This window comes from Haemaphysalis longicornis, unplaced genomic scaffold, assembly GCF_048455015.1.
Source record: "Haemaphysalis longicornis isolate Haplotype H1 unplaced genomic scaffold, Haemaphysalis longicornis Haplotype H1 scaffold_5, whole genome shotgun sequence".
NCBI classification, from domain to species: Eukaryota; Metazoa; Arthropoda; class Arachnida; order Ixodida; family Ixodidae; genus Haemaphysalis; species Haemaphysalis longicornis.
The window spans coordinates 184709072-184728567 of record NW_027526385.1 but is presented as its reverse complement, the minus strand read 5'-3'; the positions used below and the strand labels follow the sequence as shown (position 1 = coordinate 184728567).

The 19496-nt window shown below is 49.2% G+C and overlaps 1 protein-coding gene across 1 annotated transcript in view; it reads right to left on the bottom strand.

Annotated features, from left to right (window-relative positions):
* The window catches only part of Ais (DExD-box helicase 52), a 59057-nt gene that overhangs the window by 3653 nt on the left and 35908 nt on the right, over positions 1–19496 (bottom strand). The window contains exon 12 of the mRNA XM_077671405.1: positions 8583–8730. Coding sequence (XP_077527531.1) covers positions 8583–8730 — 148 coding nt within the window. The remainder of the gene's footprint in view (positions 1–8582; positions 8731–19496) is intronic.

Below are 19496 nucleotides of genomic sequence, written 5' to 3'. Positions count from 1 at the left end.
CGAGGCGACAGCGACAACAGGCAAGGAAAACCACGCTGGTAAGCACCCGACTCTTGACACGAACAAACGGCGGGGCTGGAGATGTCGCCAAATTAGCGGAGAAGGTCAGTGCAGTGCACACACACAGCGTGCTTGCTGCGATGGCTGCGGTGCTTTTTCTACAGGTGGCGCACCCTCAGAACGGACGGCTCCACTGCCCATTAGGGCGCCCATCCGGTCCTCCTCCCCTGCGGCACGTGAAAGCCGCGCCATGGAAGGAAGCATGCGAGCCTCTTTAGTGCGCACTCGCCGTGTGCGGGGTCACGTACGGTTTCTAATTTCGCCCGGCGCGTTTGTGTAGTAAGTGGGTTTGGGTGGCATTGTCGCAGCGTCTTTGCATTTTTGTTTCGTTCAGGGTTGGTTCTGAGGGACAACATTTAATTGTTATAACCTATATTGCACCACGGCAGCATTGTTATAGGCGGTTTATTTTACCATAGAACACAATGTGAAGCTGACGGTGCCGCGGCTGTCCACTGTTATATCCGGTATATTGTTAAAACCCTTATTGTTATAACTGGACTGGACTGTATTACCGACTTTTGCCTCACGAGGAGATGCTTTCTTTCTACGTGAAGCTCGTTTATGCAGGTAAAAGTTCACACAGAAGCCTTGAATTTTGTATAAAGCAGCTCCATTCTGTGCGTGCAGCCACCATCATTCTTGCATGCAAACAATGTTTTTAAAACAGCGAAGGGAAACACCAATCGACGGCAAACTCTTCACCAACTGCGGCGTTTTCACCATAAGTGGAGCCACACTAGTTGGAGGTCTCTAGGGGAGTCATGCAAGCCGAACAAATAGCAAAATTGGGTATGACAGCTGTACCCGGTCAATGCCTGCAGTGAGAAGCGCAGTTACCGTAATTACCCGATTCTAACATGCACCTTTTTTCCGGAAAAACAGATAAAAAAATCGCATGCGCGTTAGAATCGGATACGCAACCGAAACTGCCGAAACAACGGAAATTTCGTCTCGCCCATCACCATCTCAAGATGGCGCCAAAGCTTTTAGCAACAATTTTTCGGAGGCAGGAAGCATAGGCGCCTAGGCTTTTCTATCGGCGTTCACACAAATCGTCAAATCGTTCCACTTGCGCACTTGATAACAGCAATGGCAGCAGCGGCTCTCACGCATTCAAAACGAGTGGTCGGCTGAAGCGTGTGCCTCTGGAGAAGTTCGCAGGATGGGCGTGCGAGGCGTGGGCCACGATCCCATCGATCATGGTTGAACGTTCGTTATGAAGTGTGGCATCGCGAATGCGCTAGACGGCACCAAGGACAAGATGTTGTGGTCAGCGGAGAGCGACGATGAGGGAGAAGATGGGAGAGATTACTTTGAGAAATAAATCGCCCGTTTATCTCGCATTCGTTTTTCTTGCTCACAAAGTTCCGTGCGCGTGACAATCGGAAGTGCAAGTTTTTTCGGTTTTTTTGCCAGGAAAATAGGGTGCGCGTTAGAATCGGGGGCGCGTTAGAATTGGGTAATTACGGTATCTTCATCATATTTTTTTTGAGACACTGCCCCATACCAAAGTCATGGAACCTGGCGAAAAGAAATTGCCTCTACTGTGCGGCTGCCTGTCCAGCTCAGCTGACGCAACAAATACCATCGTGCACAATATGTTCACTGAAAGTACGATGAAAAAAAAAATTTGCACAGGATAGTTTAGCCTATACTATCGTGAGAGCGTCTCTTACTGCTACATTTGTCGCTGAGCCTTCTGCTGACGTCAACGATATATAGTAGACAACAGAATCTAGGTTGTAGGCTATAGCCCACAACCTTGCCTCACTCACTGCAGCTACTTTTTCCAGAATCACTATACATGATGCTGCTGCTACAGTGGCTCAAAGAAGTTGAAGGCCAATCAAGACTGCGGCCAAAATTCCTGAAACATGCTTGTTTTTGTGTTTTTTTTTGTTACAGTGGTGCCACTGATGAACGGTGATTTGGAGCAATTTTTGTATCAGCAAATTATTAATTTTGGAGCAATTTGGAGCACCTGAATGCCAGTTTTGGAGCACCTTGGAGCAACTAAACATCAACTGCTAGATATGTCCAAAGCAACTCTCAACACTAAACATTTACCAGTATCGTCCAGTAATTGATGTAGAGGTCGCCATGGAATGGGCTTCAAGATGCTTTTCACACGTGCGATCAAAAATGGACGGCACAGTTGAAGAATAATGGCCTTCTTGTCCTTACTAGGGAAGACTTTTTCAAGGAGTCACTGAAAACACTCCATAGATGGCAGGCTCGAACATGCATTAAAAATAGCTTTCACAGTCAGCTCACCCAATAGACCAAGAATAGCCAAATAGCCAATAAAAACTCCACCAACCACAAAAAAGTAGCCATATTTGGCTATTTATAGCCCCAACCTGGCATCCCTGGGGCAATGGGATTTTTTTCCCACTTATTTCGAAACAATTAAATCCCCTAAGTATCCACGCAATAGCAAAAAATGCCACAAAACATGATTTGCAAGGTATTTTGCTCCTTTCTGGTGCGAATAAAAGGCAAAAAGGCAAGCTGGAAATGCGCACGAGAAATGCGCATGGAGCATTTTTGCCTGCGATTCGTGCGCGTTGGCGTTGCGCGTGTGATTTTTTCACGCCCGCGTCGACGATTCCACGCACACGGCAGCTTCTGCCTCGCTCACATGGAGGAAAGAAATGCTCGCTCAGAAAATGACGCGCGTCGCGCGCGGCAGTGGGAGGAGCCTGGCGACTTGCGCCAATGGGGAGACGCGCGCCTCATGGCGGCGGTTTTGAAGCGCTCGAGACAGCCCGGTCACGGCCGGTTGGCTCCGTCCGAGGGGGTTTAGGCTCACCACCCTGGCAGGTATTGCATGGACGCCAACGTTTTTAGATTGATGGACGCTTTCACTGGCGACCCGGATGATGTTTTATAATGACGATTTCGCCCACATTATAAGCTCATTTACCACACAAGCAACTTCGTGTGTGCATTGAGTGGTATTTTAGAGAGCGCTTAAAAGTGGTCGCTCGAGCTCCCCACACCACTTCGCGGCCGAAGCCGCCGCCATGTTGCCGCGCTGCTCGCAGCGTGCGGGTGGTGCGCACGTCTGTGGCGTGCGCGGCGCGTTTTCGCAAGCAGAAAACGCTCCACGAGGTTCATGCTTTAGAGAGACTGGCCATTTTTCACGGCCCGCTTCACTTGCGATGGTCCACTCCGCGAGCCCAACAATCGAAGCGGGAGCTTGCAGCCGAGCGCGTCATGCATGCCGCGAAACGGCGCTTCCGCTGGCTCTCGAAGCGGAGAGAGCCGGCAAGGAACCATTGGAAACTACAGCAAGAAGGAAAGTTTTCAACCGCGGTACGCCAGCGCTGCAGTTGCTAGAGGAAAACACTGTATCGGCGGTACAGTGACGGCGCCAACCAAACTCACCGCGGCAAACACGATGACGGGTGCTAGGGAGTTCAAGTTATCAAGCCGAATTAGTTACACATGTCTAGAGACCACTGTGAAGTAGTGCTTGTAAGAGGCTGCACGCGACTCGCGCGACACAAATTTTGGCGCACTTGCTTGCAAAATCGTGGTTTTTTTATCAGGATGGCGCAGGATACCTCATTTGGCGCAAATTGGCGCATTTGGCGCAGGAGTGGCAGCACTGTTGTTATACAGTGTAGACCATTGATAACGTAACCACTAATAGTGCGAGACCAGACATAACGCGGGTTTTTGTGACCACCGGTTTGCCTCCCATAGAACTCAATGCATTAGCATACCGCTTAAAATGTGGTTGGCTGAAGCACAATACCGTTTATAGTTCGGTTTTCTGGCAGGTGTGCTGATCGACCGGCGCAGCTGAGGCATCGTTTAAAGGTAGCAAAAAAAAAGGAAAGGATGAAATCGGTCATCTGCTTTCCCTTGCTTTCCTCTGACTTCAACACAAAAGAAAAAAAATAGGCACCCTTTAGTTCACGCGTATGGGATAACCACAACTGTCCTTGCTAGACGCACCTCAGAAGATAGCAGCCCCCATCCCCGTTCGCGCACGACAAGTTGTTTAGCGTGAACTGCATAGCTCGTTTTTGCACACGATTCATGCACGCTCGTGTTGACAGTTCCGTGCTCGCGGCGGCTTCTTTGTGTGGCAGTGGAAGGACCGTCCCATTGTTTTTAAGTGCTGTGTGTTTGAATGATGATAAATATGGGATTACTTGAGAGGGAGGTTGCGATGTGGTTGGATTTGCGCATGTTTGGGTTATAGTGCAGTACCGCTTATACAGCGGATTTTTGTGGCTCCCGTGACATACCGTATTTACTCGCGAAATGAACGCCCTTTTTTTGCCGTAAAACAGAAGCAAAGTTGGTGGTGCGTTTATTATGCGGGTTATTTTCCCGAAACTTTTCAGGAGTGACGAAAGAAGGCCGCCACGAAACAAAATAATGCATTAGGCAACCTACGTTTCCCAGTAAATATACGCGTACACAAAGGGAAAACACACAGCGTTTTTATTCAACTACACTCGCCTTTGTTTGTCAAGGCTTCCTTCATCAATTCCGAAATATCGACCGGCAGGACGGTTAGCATGCTCAACTGCGTACTCCACAACCTTTGACCTACGACTGGCGGTGTAACTGACATTTCGGCCCATCGCCGAGTGAAAAGTGGAACACGAGCAAAAAATCAAGCGAGTAACAAAGCTATCACGAATAAAAGTAGGGCTGAGACACTCAGCGGACTGAGCCGACTGAGCGTCGTTGTGATTGGCTTTCCAACGACACCGTTTTTACTCCGAAAGAGGCTCTAGGCTGTATAAGCAATCATCATCAGCGGGAGCGGGTAAAGTGGGAAAGCTACAGTGCGGCCATTCGTGGGGCTGTAGGGTTGGAAAGTTGTGGGTGCGTTTATTACGCGGGGGAAAACAAAACCTAATTTTGTCAAGTAAAGTTGGGGGTGCGCTCATTATGCGAGTCCGTTCATTACGCGAGTAAATACGGTACGTTATAAGCAGTCTACACTGTACTAGTACTATGAAACGCGTCGTAAGCCAATGGGAATTTACTGTGCACTCGCTCGGTGTTTTCCGTTTTTTTTTCTTCTCATGCACTATAAGAAACAGAGAGTGCTAAGTGTTCCTTCATGTTTATTTTTCCTAGTCCATTCTATGGAACAAAACAAGGTGAATATCCCTCCGTGTTTTTTTTGTGTGTGTGATGTATGCGCACCATGAAATGTGTGGAACACTATGGAACGCTTCAGCAGAGTTGGCAGCTGTGGACACTTTTTTGCAGAGGATATCCGCGTAAATGTGCATTTGGTGGACGCCAGCCAGGTGCGCGCTTTTGCCAACCTAGCCAAGCAATATAGATTCTTATTCAGGCCCAGTGTCGAGCCAACAGAAGGTGTGCCCTTCCCCCACGGTAATTCGGCAAAGACTAAGCACAAGAGACCGAGAGACAGACGAAATAACAACGACGAGGGCAGAGATGCGCACCAGAGGGGAAATGGGGATCGAATGCAGTGCAAGTTGGCGCAGTGGCGTTCGAAAGAACCAAAGAAACCCAAATAACCAATAACAAATTTGGCACACGGAATCGCTGAGCATGGGCAGGTTGCCATCCATAAAGCCGTCGTTACAGTGTACTCGAAGATAAGGTGTGTAGCGCAGGTCCCTTTTGCGATGAAAAAATTGTATGGAGCAGCCGGCGCCCTCAAGCCGGCGCCCTCCTGTTGCAGCCAGTGCCACCTGTACGTTATTAAATCAAACTAAACAGTTATTTGACGGGTTTTATAAGAATTTATGTCGTAAAATAAAACAATAAGATTATCCAGGGCAATTAATGAGGATTAATTTAACAAGACAAAACTTCTGAAACCAACTGGAAAGCAGCGGCCGCCAGGGGCGCTGCTTACAGCAGGAGTTTCTCTCAGCGGAAATTTTCGTCGCAAAAGGAAAGCCTCCAACCAGCCCCGAACGACACACCTTTCTCTTCTAGTACACTGCACCGTCGTGTATCCACCGGACGGCTGGATTCAGCCTGCCCCCTGTGCTGAAGCACACGCTCAGACGGCCCAGCCGGCGCGCCATCCGTGGCGAGACTGAGCGACCAAGGGCCGGTAAAGCAGCCGTTGGAACCTCGTCCAGCCACACGGTGCCACAGCAGCGAGGCTCTGAGCCAGCGCCGCTGCGGCGCCTCCTGCCAGCAGATCGCACGGCGCGACACCACAGCTGCCACCTTTTCGCTGCGGCAGCTCAAGGTCATTGCGACGCGATGAATGACCTTACGAGACACGGCGCAGTGGAGCTTTTGCTATGAAGAAAGGGGCTGGCGCCACCAAGCCTCAACGCAGCCGGTGTTCACAACACTCACAAGAAAGCGTACTCTGCGCAACTTTTCGCAACCACTGTGGTCATGCTACACAAGCTTGTACAATGCACCGCACATTTTTGGCAAAAATAAGAGGCACTTTGCAGCCGTTTGTTGTGCACAGGACTCCCAAGTCCACTTTGATGGAGGGAATTCAGCCTGAACTTGTTCAGAGCCAAGTACACCCGAGTCACTCCTGACCGGCCATTCCAAAGAAACACTCTGGCTAGACCGAAAACCGGAAGGGAATGCTGTTCTTCCAGCTTTTCCCAACCTGCCACCAAGCATCGACCGAGTGGGCGGTGGCCTTTTGGGTGCCAGAGGGCAGCCCTAGTGGGCTCTTCCACAGCCATCTCTCTGGAGTGGACAGAAGTTGGTGGAGTTCCCTCCCTGGGCCGTCCAGTGATCTAAACAGTGCAGTGACCAGGCCCATTGGCAAGCCCTCTCTCCAGTCCTTGCAGCCTAGAGCAGCAAGCTGTCCGGGTGCGGAGCTCAGTTAAGGGCCCACAGTACCCGATGAAGAACATATTGTGAAATGCAAGTGACTCCTACAACCGTTGGGACGCCGCGAGTTCTACAAGCTTCAGCCTGGCAGGTCTTCTGCCAGGTGGCCCAAGGGATGAATTCTAAAGCAACCAAAGCCACAATATGAACCCCGACACAGCACCGGGAAGTTGTTTGTTGGATGGCACTTCCACCCACGTTTGGATGTGGAAACTGACAATGGCGCGTCAAAGGTGCAACGAGGTGTCTCGCAAGCTGGCGGCAGTTCCAGCGGAATCCAACTCGGCTGGTCTAGCCTTGGACACCACTCCAGGCAGCAAGCAGAAGGAGAACTGCCTCCCCTCCTCCAGCCAGGCCTGTGGTGCCAGAAGACAGCTGCCTCCCCAGTGGCGGAGTCCCGATCAAGGCAGCCAGGGAAGAGGAAGGGGGTGTGTGCATGGAAGACACGTCTAGTCACCCAGCCGCGCAGATCAAGGGAAGGAGCCTCTGCAGTTCACTTAGGGGAGCCACTCTGTCACCCCTTCGGCAGCATGTTCGTGACCTTGGACACCACTGGATCTGAACCACCACAGTGCCCATAGCAGTGCGACCCTAAGGACGCAGAAACGCCCCCTCACGAACGTTAAAGTGGCCACGGATTCAAGTCGATGACAAGACGGACAACACTGCCAAGCACCTGGATGAGGAAGTGATTGGGACTTGCGGCACAGTTGCTACAGTGCAAAGCACCTCCACGCACTACTGCCCATCACAGGGAGGCAGTGCTGTGGCGACTTATCCCAGCTTCAGCCACCCGCACCTACTGAATAGGCTCCGTTCTAGCATGCAACTTAGTTTTGACTGTCAACATTAACAACTGGGTAGGAAGAAACGTGCAGATACCGTATTTACCCGATTCTAACGCGCACTTTCTTCCGAAAAAATAGGCCGAACAATCGCATGCGCGTTAGAATCAGATACAAAACCAAAACTGCCGAAACTGCGGAAATTTTGTCCCACCCATCACCATCGCCATCTCAAGATGGCGCCAAAGCTTTTAGCAACGATTTTTCGGACGCAGCAAGTCTAGGCGCCTAGGCTTTTCTATCGGAGTTCACACAAATCGTCAAATCGTTTCACTTGCGCGCTTGATAACAGCAATGGCAGCAGCGGCTCCCACGCATTCGAAACGAGCGGTGGGCTGAAGCGTGCACCTCTGGAGCTCTCGGGATGGGCGTGCGAGGCGTGAGCCACGATCCCATAGACCATGGTTGAACGTTCGTTCAGAAGTGTGGCATCGCGAACGCGCTTGAATACACCGAGTTCGAGATGTTGTGGTCAGCGGAGAGCGACGAGGAGTGAGATGAGTGAGATTACTTCGGGAAATAAATCGCCCATTCCTCTCGCATTCGTTTGTCTCGGTCACAAAGTCCCGTGCGCGTTACAATTGGAGGTGCAAGTTTTTTTGGGTTTTCTGCCAGGAAAATCGGGTGCGCGTTAGAATCGGGGGCACGTTATAATCGGGTAAATACGATACTTTCAGTAGAGGAGAAAGCTGTTCAAAAGAGGAGAAGCAAACAGTGCCGTCTGAAACCAGGGTGCCCTCGGGTGGAAGAGGCACGCAGTTGCTGCAACCCAACCACTCCCCAGCAGGGTGCAATGACCCCATCTACCCCTTGACGAGGGTGCATGCACCCCTGTCTGAGCTCCCCCACCTGGGCTGGTGTCCGAGCAGGTAGTCGGGCAGCGGGTGGCCGGCCTCCCTGAGCAGGTGCACGATGCTCTTGAGCCGGCCCTCGGCCACGTCGTCCTCCGTGAAGAAGGTGAGAGCCCGGCCTGGGTGGCCCGCACGACCCGTCCGGCCTGCAGGCGCGCACACAAGGACACCCAGCGCTTAGCCACATGGGAAGGGAAGGGGGGGGGGGCTCCCGATTACAGCGAAAACACGAGGGGGCAGCACGTTTGACAAACCTAGCTGTCTACACAAAACGCACGTTCGACACTTTTTCGCAGCGTACCAGAAGACTCTGAGATTTTATTAAGGGGGGACGTGGCTTTCAACTTCAGAAAAATGACCAGAACATCGTTTTTTTGAAAGCCATATATTCGGCTTCTATGTTTCCCATTCTGTGCGTCTGCAAAGTTTTTCTGCTGAAAAGCGTCGCAAAGTGGCATAAAGAAATACTTTTGCCAGGCGCGGTGACAAAATATCAGCGCAAAAGAGCAAAAAAAACGTCAATTTTCGGAGCGCTGTATCCACGCAACGGTGCCACCGGGCGCGGCCATTTTGATATCGTTAGAGCGGCCGACCGATCGTCTTTCCAGTTCCGCTCGTTTCTTTTACCTTCGTTCGTTCACAAACGCACAAATGGCAGAAAAGAAACGGCGCACAAACGAAGCTAGAAATAAATGCTGAAGTGCTATTGGTCCTCCGGTCGGGGCGCGCTAAAACGACCCTCCTGATTGGGTGTCGCGGTGCAACACAAGATGGCGGCCGCCTGAACTGCGTAGCGTGCGGGTTGAGTTCATTTTCGCTGCTTCGCTCGGCCAAGTTTCTGTTCAGTTTGTGGTATTCAACACGGACGTCATCGCGATGGGAAGGCCTGAGATCCCGAGCAAGATTACGGGAAGATGTGTGGCTCGAAAGGCGAAGGTCATCGTGGTGCACGTGACTCTACCGTCGCCAGACCCGCTTGTGATAGTGGTGCACGAAGTGAACTTTTCGTCGAAGTTGCGAAGTTTACACGCTTAGTTATTGCTATGTTTGACTGCGGGCTCGCCAGCCTTGGGAAAGAAACGGTCGACGCGTCAAATGCTGCGGCGTGCACGGCATAGCCGCTGCGCATTGCAGCATCACGTGAGTGCACAACCGGTTATGGTTGAACGCCAGTAGTTGTAATTAGTGCCTGCGACAGATTTAATCTTAAAAGCAACCTGACCAGCCATATCAGGGATAATCAAAGTACGATATGTCGCGGTAAGCGTGCACTGCAATGCATGCGAGCCATATCGCTTTTCTTGTGCAAGGTTTCCCGTGCACTTCTAATAAACAGGTTTGAGTTAGGGATATAGGAATAAAAATATGTTCTCTGCGTTAAAAATTTACCTTTGTGTCGCAGCATTTAACAGTGAATTTTTTAGGGAAATTATTGATACCGATGCATATATCTATGGCTTAGGGCAGTGGTTCTCAGCCATGACTGCCCCGAGGACCCCTTTTGGGCTTGCTAAAGTGATGGGGGACCCCACGATGGAGCATATGTTGTTTGGTGTCATAATGTCAAACAATTTCTACTTGCAGCTTACGTAGCCCACACACTTATTCGATGCCCGCCTTTTATGGTTGACGCTAATGACGATGCGCACCATGTTAAATAATCTGGTCTTGAATCTAAAATTCTTCTAAACACCTATATATTGCCTCTTCTGTGTATGCTTTTTTCCTTCTCATAGCTGGCTTGTCGTGCAAAAAGCAGTTGTCAGCCCCTTAAGTGCTTTATTTTTTTTAGAATTTCCCGACCAAAAGTGCCTATTTTTTTTATTGCTGATTTCGAATCGGATTGTACTAAAAAGCAGCTAGTCGATGTTGAAAAAATATTTGTACCACATAGTTAGTCAAATCAACAGAATAAAGTTTATTTCTGATGAATACATAGGAAACCAGCTGCCTGCTGCTAATAAAATTAAAAACTTTATAAATAGAACAGTTGCAGATGCGACATCTTTCTTCACTTGTGTAGGCTAAGCACCTTTGCAATAGCAGGAGTGCAAGGAATACCCACATCTCTTCCTTTGTCACTGGCACCCATTTTTTGAGGCGGGAGTGATCACTGGGAGGAGAGCATTTCAACTTTTCAGCCGCTTTGCGATTGGTTTCGTCTACCACTAATGATTTAAGTTCGTCGTCCAGAAACTGCTAAATATATTCCACAATGTCACCCGGCCATGACAATATGAAAGTCTGGCCTGGAATGACCAAGAATGGAAAGCGAGGAGGCTTCACAGGAGGATTGTCCACATCAAGCAGGATCCACTCGCGAGCACTCGCGATGTTCGCTTCCCCGCTGTCTTCATCATCAGCGGTGGAGCTGCTCAATACACCGTCATCGCTGTCTTCACTTCCAGACACAAGATAAACATCTGTAGCCGAATCACCATCACTTGAAGAAAATGACGAAAATGAAAAGCTTCTTTTTCGAGTTGACGGGCCAGCTATGCATGGGTCGGCGCCACCGCAGGCCATCTTTTCATAAAAAAAGCGCGCCTTGCCGCAGGAGAAAACTAATTCGTCGAGTAAATGCTGCCATCTAGTGGATGGCACACAATCTAAGCCGTAGACGAGTGCTTCTCGTCCTGAACAGTATAGGGCAGTACCTATTCCGCAAAGACGAGCTCTGCTCGTCCAAAGCACTTAAGGGGTTAAAATAGGTGCTACGCGGAGAAACTAAACGTACATGTAATGCGACAAAGCTACATTTTTTGCATTGCAAGAAAGTGCTGGCAAAATCGAGAAAAGCTTTGAGTAAAAGCTTTGAGGTAGGCTTCGCGGACCCCTCAAATGCTCTCGCGGACCCCCAGGGGTCCGCGGACCCCCATTTGAGAATCACTGGCTTAGGGCATACTGGCCGTGCTGCGAGAAATATTGGATGCCTTGAATGTCAAAATTAGTAAAAAAATATGCTCTTGCATTGAAGTTGGAGTTATGGAGAATATTATACCAAGCTTCAAAGTAGCTCATTTGCATCCTTGTGGTATGGAAACTTTTGGCAATTAACACCTGCACGTATGAGTACGAAGTTGCTGCTCCAGGCAAGACTATAAAACAAAAGAAGCCAAGAGTAATTTCCAAGTAAAAAAAATGCTTCACTTGTTGCCATGGTGACAACACTGCAAATGGAAGTTGTCCAGTGCAATACAGCCAACCAGCTAACCTACTTTGCGTTGAAAGCCCATTGAAAACTATCACCCCCTCCATTTGGTCTGCAAACTGGGCTACGTACTGTTCACGGAGGAGCTGAAAATGGTGGTTTGTGGAAAGAAAAAGGCTGTAAAAGGCACTCCCGATTTCAAGGCAAGGCCTTCCAGAAGCCCCATGTTTAAAAGGACATGAAAGGCTGCAACCCTGACCACTTTTAATAAGTGAAACCTATGTTGCAACTTTGGAAGCCGTTTTCTCAAAACAGTTTTTTTTGCCCCCTCTGTCGCTTGTACCAGGGATTTCTTTGTGACCGCAGGATCTATTTTGATTCCGTTTGCTGCATTAAATTCCTTGATGAACAGTTCAGGTTGTGAAAATCTTGGTTTTCCACATTTGTTTTTTGTGATTTTTTTAGCCGCTCACAGTCAACATGCCTGTTGCACATTAACCTCTAAAAAAATAAAAAATAAAAAATATTTTGTTGTAAAAAAATTCTAAAACTGTCACGACCTCGTCCATTCATTTAGAAATGCAAAGAACTTCCAACAAGTTTTCTATCATGTTTTATAAGCCACTCAAGCTCGATACAAGTGGAACAGAAAGAAAATTTAATAAATCAAAAAGTATTCAAAATATTACTTTATGGCGTTATCACAGAAGCATTTCCAGTTTCTGTGCCAATTTTCATCAAAATCCACGAAGAAATAAAAAAGTTGATTTTGAAAGCCACGTCCCCCCTTTATTAATAAACGTGTTGGTATGCTAAGCTGCCCTGAAAGATACCATAACATCCTTGTTATAGAAAAGAATGCGTATGATTGACCGAAGAGAACACGTTGCAGGAAATTAGAACTACGGGGGCCGGAACCCAGGCTGTTCCCGTGAAAACCCAGTTCTTTAGCCCTGGCCACTGGGGACAAACATCGAAGCGTATTCAGCAGTTTGCTAAAGAAAACAGAAAGAGTGTTGCAAGCGAACCAGCAGGTGGCGCTAGTTGGGGGTGCGTCTAGCCGGCCAGGTGTGTCAGTCATGCAACCAGGCAAAAGCGACCGAAACATTTGAGCTTGGACATGCCAAGAAAGACCATTGTTCCTAAAGACAGCGCTAAGGTCATGACGGGGAATGAAGCCAGCAGACACCGCACTGCCACCGACGCAGCTGCCTGGGACAGTGTGCGTGCTAGTGCCCCTGTATACGCCTCGAGATTCGCGATCGCTGCGCCGCCTGCCGCCGCTTCTCCGCGGCGTTTGCGGGATTAGCGCTGCGTGGCTGATAGGTGGTCATGCAGTGTTTTGGTTCTCTTTCGCTTCTCTTTGCCTTTCCGCGCACTAAATAACTTGTTATGGTGACGTCTGTAACCTAACTGCATGTTTAGGGCACTTAAAAAAAAAAACAGCTGCGTCTTGGTAGAGCGCTCGAACGCCAACAAGAGCTACCCAGGGAGGCGGTTCTGCGCGCTTCTTGGCCGCTCTTGCGGTCGTCGGCGACGGCAGCAGCATATCACCGCTGTCGCCTTCGAACACGTCAGCACAAGTGAATTCTATTTATTGTCACCTCGTTTAGACCTGACATTGGCACTGTAAGAGGTTGGTTCGTTTTGCAGCGCAAACAACAAATGCGGCTTTGCTTCGAATATGTACGTCGTAGAAAAATATATTTCGGGGATGTGATAACCCAATAGCTGACAAAAACTTGTGCCTTTTATGGCAATATAAGCCACGCGAAAATGTTAAGTACACTAAAAGGCTGTGCATTGTCAGATATGTGCCCACTCATTCCGTATAGTAAGAACCAAGGTATATGTTAATAAAACCACGGGAAAATGAATGGTCTGCAAGTCAGGAATAAATCGAATAGTCGTACGGGAATGAAAAAAAAAACCGAGAGCAGCTTCTGAAATGCTAAAGACGTTTGTTTGAGCAAGGTAGTATTTACCAGACCAACTAGATGCGAAATGCACTGATATTTCGCTAGACATGGGGGGGGGGGGGTGAGGAGGAGGGCGCTCAACTATCGTTTGTTTACAAATGCGGAGCGAAATCAACATATGAACGTTTTAGTAATCACACACACAAGCTGCGTGTTCACTTTTCGTTTGTTTTTCGCCTTCAACGATCGGCTGATCACTCGGCGGACGCATTTTTCGAAGAATACAGGGTAGGCAGTTCACAAGAAATACGAGGTGTCGTCGAAAGAGTTGATTGATTGATTGCAGGGTTTAACACGCCGACGCAACGGAGACGATGAGGCACGCCGTAGTGGAGAGCTCCGGATTAATTTTGACCACCTGAAGATCCTTAACGTGCGCCGAAATCTCGTACCCACGGGCTCGTTTGAAGAGTGTCGTAAATGATAAGGGTCTCTGATTTCGGTTTATGCTAGATTCTGCAGTCTCCCTGTGTCATACGACGATGTTTCTAAGAAGCGTTTGGTCGCGGTCGCGGATTACTCTATAAGCCCATCCTCGCGCTTCTCGTGGAGGATAAATGTAACAGATAAATCTTTGCGAGCGCTCACCTCGGGACAAGACGAGCCAGCATTAAATTTGTCGTCGTGTGCTGACTCCGGAGTGTAATTTTGCATTATCCATCGTACTTCTTTGGTACAATGTTTGCGAAATTTATGCCGCATTGGCTTGTTCAGGGTGCTGAGCAATATCTGATATGTGATATTGGCAGGCGTAACTTGCGTGCTGTCAGGTATGAGTGCTCCGCTAGATTTTGTACTGCACAAAGTCGATTTACATCATAGTGTGTATGGCCGCAACATGACCATCGGAGGAAACACTGCTTACAGAGACACTGCCACTAAATTTCAGGGCAGCGGAATTGCAATCAGCTGCATGCAAATGCTCGCTTCGGGACGCTGGCCTGTGACACACGCCCGGCGCTCATATAGATCTTTCTAAGATCGCGTCATAAACGTTTATACTCTCGTGAACCCACCAGGCTTGCAAACAGAGTGCCTGCTCCACGTTATTCGGTATTTCGAACGGGGACAAACGGTAAATCGCTGTCTTGAACGAACCCCAAAAGCAACGGCGACAGGGGGGAGCGGGCCGGGGACTCCCGCTCCTGCTTTCGAAACGGGCCGCTAGGGGGATTTCAGTGGCGCCCCTACAGGCCGCGCTCGAGGCGTATAAGACCGCCTTTCTCATCTGCTCCTCTTTGGCCCTGGTCACACGGAGAACCACGACAGAAACGTCACTTCCTGAGGCAGCCAGATACTGTCACAAGCACTTGGCAAAGGCTAAAGGGGGCCACGATGACAAAATACCACTCTGCTTCATTAAAACGACGTTTTTGTCCAAATAACAGTGACACCAACTTGGCTGCAAACTTCACACAGATAACCGAGACATCAAGGAAAACATAGGAACCAGTGGCGAATTTCCAGCCACTCACCTATGCTGTCAGAGGAACTTATTTCTGTTATTGGCTCTGCCAGGGCCAAGGAACGTGGCTGGGCCTGCAGTTCCTTGCGATCGTATCACTTGAATGCTAGCGTGCAGTTCACACACTCATAGCCATGCGCTTTAGCGCTGGCACCTTTAAGTGCAGAGCACTTCAAGCGCTAGCCCCGTAGTCATAGCTCGCTCGCTGGACCCAAGAAGAGCAACAGGCCGTTCCGTCGTAGCGCTGTCGTTGCGGCGTACCCCAGAGGCTTTGAAAGCCAAGCGGTTTATATAGTCATAAGCATTCAAAACTCGTGAAACGCTGGCGCTTGTGACACACCTCCCCGTTGTCTGGCGCAAAGAAGACTATACGTACACTTGAGGCAAAGTAACTGGCAGCGCCTGCGTTCATATAGTTAGGAACACTCACTGGGTTGGTTTTTGCGATAGTCAGTGGAAAAAAAGTGGCCACTCACGAAAAAATTGGCGCACTTGAAATGCCGCAGAAAGGCTCCACACACAAGAAGAAAACGGCGCGTTCGAAATAACGCAGAAAGGCTCCAGCCGCACCAGAAAAAAAAATAGGCGTTCGAAATGCAGCAAGACAGCTCGAGCATACGAAATTGAACCCACAAAAAACAGAACTCCCGCTGGCGCAGTTCCTGGCAGGGGGCGCACGCGAGCACTGCGAAGGCGGGAAATTTGAATTGCATGGGGTGGTAGCAGTGAGCGGGAAACAGCCGCACGACCCATTATGGCGAATCAGTGCTCTGAACTTCCGACAGCTTTCACATTGAGCGGACCGGCTTCAAATTTTTATGCTTGCTTTCCCTCCCCCCCGTGCCGGCCTTGCACTGCCACTTTTTTTTGCTCACTATTGTAAAAACCAACCCAACAAGTGTTCCTAACTAAATGAATGTAGGCGCTGCCAGTTAATCACAAACTACATCCCTCCAGCCCATGTTGCATCACTGTAACGCGAAATTTTGAAGTTTTTCAACACTTCTTGCATTTTAGCGGTTAACGATACGTCTTTGGTGGCTGGAATGGAGAAGAGCGAGCTAGCAAAGGCTGGTTTTTCCGAAGTAACCCATGTTTCGTGGCCCCTTTATCTTGTACCCAAGTACAGGGACTGTGCAACAGGACTGTTCCACCACCTCGTGGGTGTCAACTATGCGGCGGGGATCCGAGCAGATGACAGAGACGGTAGCGTTGTAGTGTGCACACGAAGTGCCACATTGTGAACTGTGCAAATGTTTACCCAAATTCTCCTCTGGAAATGAAGTTGTTTCGATTTTCGGCGCGACCAAGCCTCCATGACCAGCGAACTTTAAGGATACACATTGTGTGCATCGCGTGAAAGATGTGGTTGTTTAACACTTGGCGTGGCCGCCAACATTTCTCGCGCCCTGCGGGGATCTTTTAGATGCGACTGCATCTCATTCACTCGCCTTGTCCCTCCATACGGCGTTGTTGTCCATCCACACCCCTCCCCCATTCTCCTCGCCGCGCGAGCTGCGCTCTCCGCCGCTCACCCCCTCTCCTCTCCGATAGCAAACACTCTCTCGCGAGGGTCATTGGATTGGATTCGATTGGATTGGCTTGGATTGGATTAAAGTGGATTGTGTTGCGTCATAGCCGCGCCACGTTGCATCATAGCCGCGGCAGGGGGTTCACGGCACGTTTCACGCGATGGGAGAATCAACCTAACGGAAACAACAACGGAACCCCCTATGCGTCACATCTACACAGGGGTTCCCACAAGGGGAGGTGGGAGAAAATTTTTGGGCCATCGGGGCTTCGTGTCGTTTCCTGCAGCTGACGACTTTAAAATGTGAGGGTGCTTTTGTGTTTATGAGCGTTCATTTCATACACAGGTTTGAGATCATACCTCACCTTTTTCTTTTTTTTTTTTCCGTGTTCTAATTGTAACTAAATCTGTTTCAGCACCGAGGAGAGTTTTTGGAACTGTGGCGTTTTTTCATCACTCGCTGCGGCTACCGCACTTGTTAATTTGATACAAAATACCTGCTGATCAGCAGTATCGACAGCTTACTCCAAGGAAGTCACTGCTGAAGGTGATTCATGCAAAAGACAAAAAGAACGTTTGACTGCGGCACTTGTCACGTGTTATAGTGTCTGTTAATTGCATTTGGTTTGCCTATGGGCATTGTGCTAACCAGAACAGCAAAGGCAGCACTTGTAAGCATTAACAAATACAAGAACGTTGCCAAAAAAGTGCTCATTTAATTCTTAGTGCATTGTGCACGCATCAGATACAGTAGCATGAAAAATACAGCAGCCACGTAGAGGTCACTTCCACACATTCTAAATGCCACTCATTCAGAATCTTGTTGATCACAGCTGTCAATATTCAAGCCAGTCTAATCAAAACATCAGCACATAATTTTTTTCCCTGAAGTAGGGATGTCTCGGTTTGTAAGCGAGGGGGTGCAAAAACAAACCAGCGTGTATTAACGCTTCCTCTTCGCCTAGTTTTTAATGACAGTTGCACAAGCAGTTACACGAGCAGTTGCACAACCATTTGCAAGTATATAGCGCTAAAGTTTAATTAAAATGCTCAAGAACGTGAACTGCAACAGCATAAATTTGCGTTTGCTTGACAGATGCAGTGACTTTTGACAGTGCTGTCTTGCACAGTGCCACATTACCCAGACGCGTCGAAGACGCACTTGCTCTTGAGATATTTCATGCCCTTTTTCTCGTTTGGGCCAATAAAAAAATCCAGTGCTGTCAACACGGTGAAATTCAGCTCACTGAGTTATACAGTCTAGTCCACTTATAACAACATCCAAGTGGCAAGGAAGTTCCTTCGGTGCAACCGACAATTGTTATAGGCGGATTGCAAAATCAAAAGTTAAAACAGAGATTAAAATATTTTATTCACACGCGAGCAGTATCGTACTACCAGTTGTTTGCAGAAAAGAAGCCACAGTCGGTCGGCTTTGCTTGCTTCACCTGAAGTCGGTGCACATGTTTTTCCAAGAGCACCAATAAGTGCTTCAAAAGTTCCCCGATAAAAACGAAGTCCCCGAGGAATGGTATTTTGCGTTGGGCCTCCCATGAAGACAGCACCCGAGTAGCCATCACGGTCACCACTGTTCGCAGCACGCATCCACGCAATGATCGCCTCTTCAGTGAGACACTCGGATGTTTCCAAAACATTGGCCCCGACATCCCTTCCGCGGAAAGATGGAGGGAGCTGAGGAAGCACCCAGTCAAACTCAAAGCGGCGCGCAGCACACGACACAACAAACAAAAGTGGGAGCACAAGTATCGCTCGTGAGTGGGTGCCTGGAACGGGGTTCGAAGGAAAACTGCTCTCTTCCTCTCACTTCCTCGTAAGCGGCGCAGTCGACTCGTTTTCTGAAGGGTGGAGGGAATGCGCGGCGCCTTGCAGCTTACGGCGCATGCCATCGGCACGGAGAGATGACGGCAGCTCACATTTTCGGTGTGCATTGTAACCGGACTCAATCGTAATACAGTTAAACCTCGATGTAACGAAGTCGGTAAAATTCGTAATTTACTTCGTTACATTGAAATTTCGCTACATTGAAATTCGCGGTTTTAATGAAGTGTTCATCCCGTGAAGCATTTCCTGCAAAAGAAAACGTGGCGCGCATACACGGCTGGCGCATTATTTCTGTTTCTATCGGTGCTTAATCGTCTACGCGGGCATTAGAGTGAACCGTATGGAGCGTTTCCTCCCCTCAAAAACGCGCCCCGCAAGCCACAGGCGCGCTGACGCAGCCGCGGAGACAACCCGCGCGATGTATCTCCAGCGAGCGCTTCCGCTCGCTGAAACGCAACTCGAGGGTCAAACGCGAGGGGCATGCGAGAAAAAAAAAAAAAGCGGATAACGTGGGCGAAATTTTCACTGTAAAGCGTCTTACGCTCCGCTTATGAAAGCGCCAATCGAATATCCTCGGCATCCCCGAGCGCTTCGAAGCTCCCGCCATAGGGTGCGCGCCTCCCCAATCGCAGACGCGGGTGTAAAAAAAAACGCGCGCACAAGGCTCATAAAGCTTCACAAATGCTTGATGGAACGATGAAACCCAACGAGCATGAACGAACTCGAACGAAGGGCAAAGCGGCGGCATGCGGCGGCGGCGGCCCCGCAAGAGGCGATTAGGCTTACCACGCGGAGGACGTTTGGTGGGCGCTTTCGTAAGAGGCGCGCATGACGTTTTACTATGGTTTTACTGTGAAAATTTCGCCCACGTTATACGCTTTTTTTTTTCTCGCGTGCCCCTCTCGTTTGCCCATTGAGTTGCGTTTCAGCGAGCGGTTATAAGC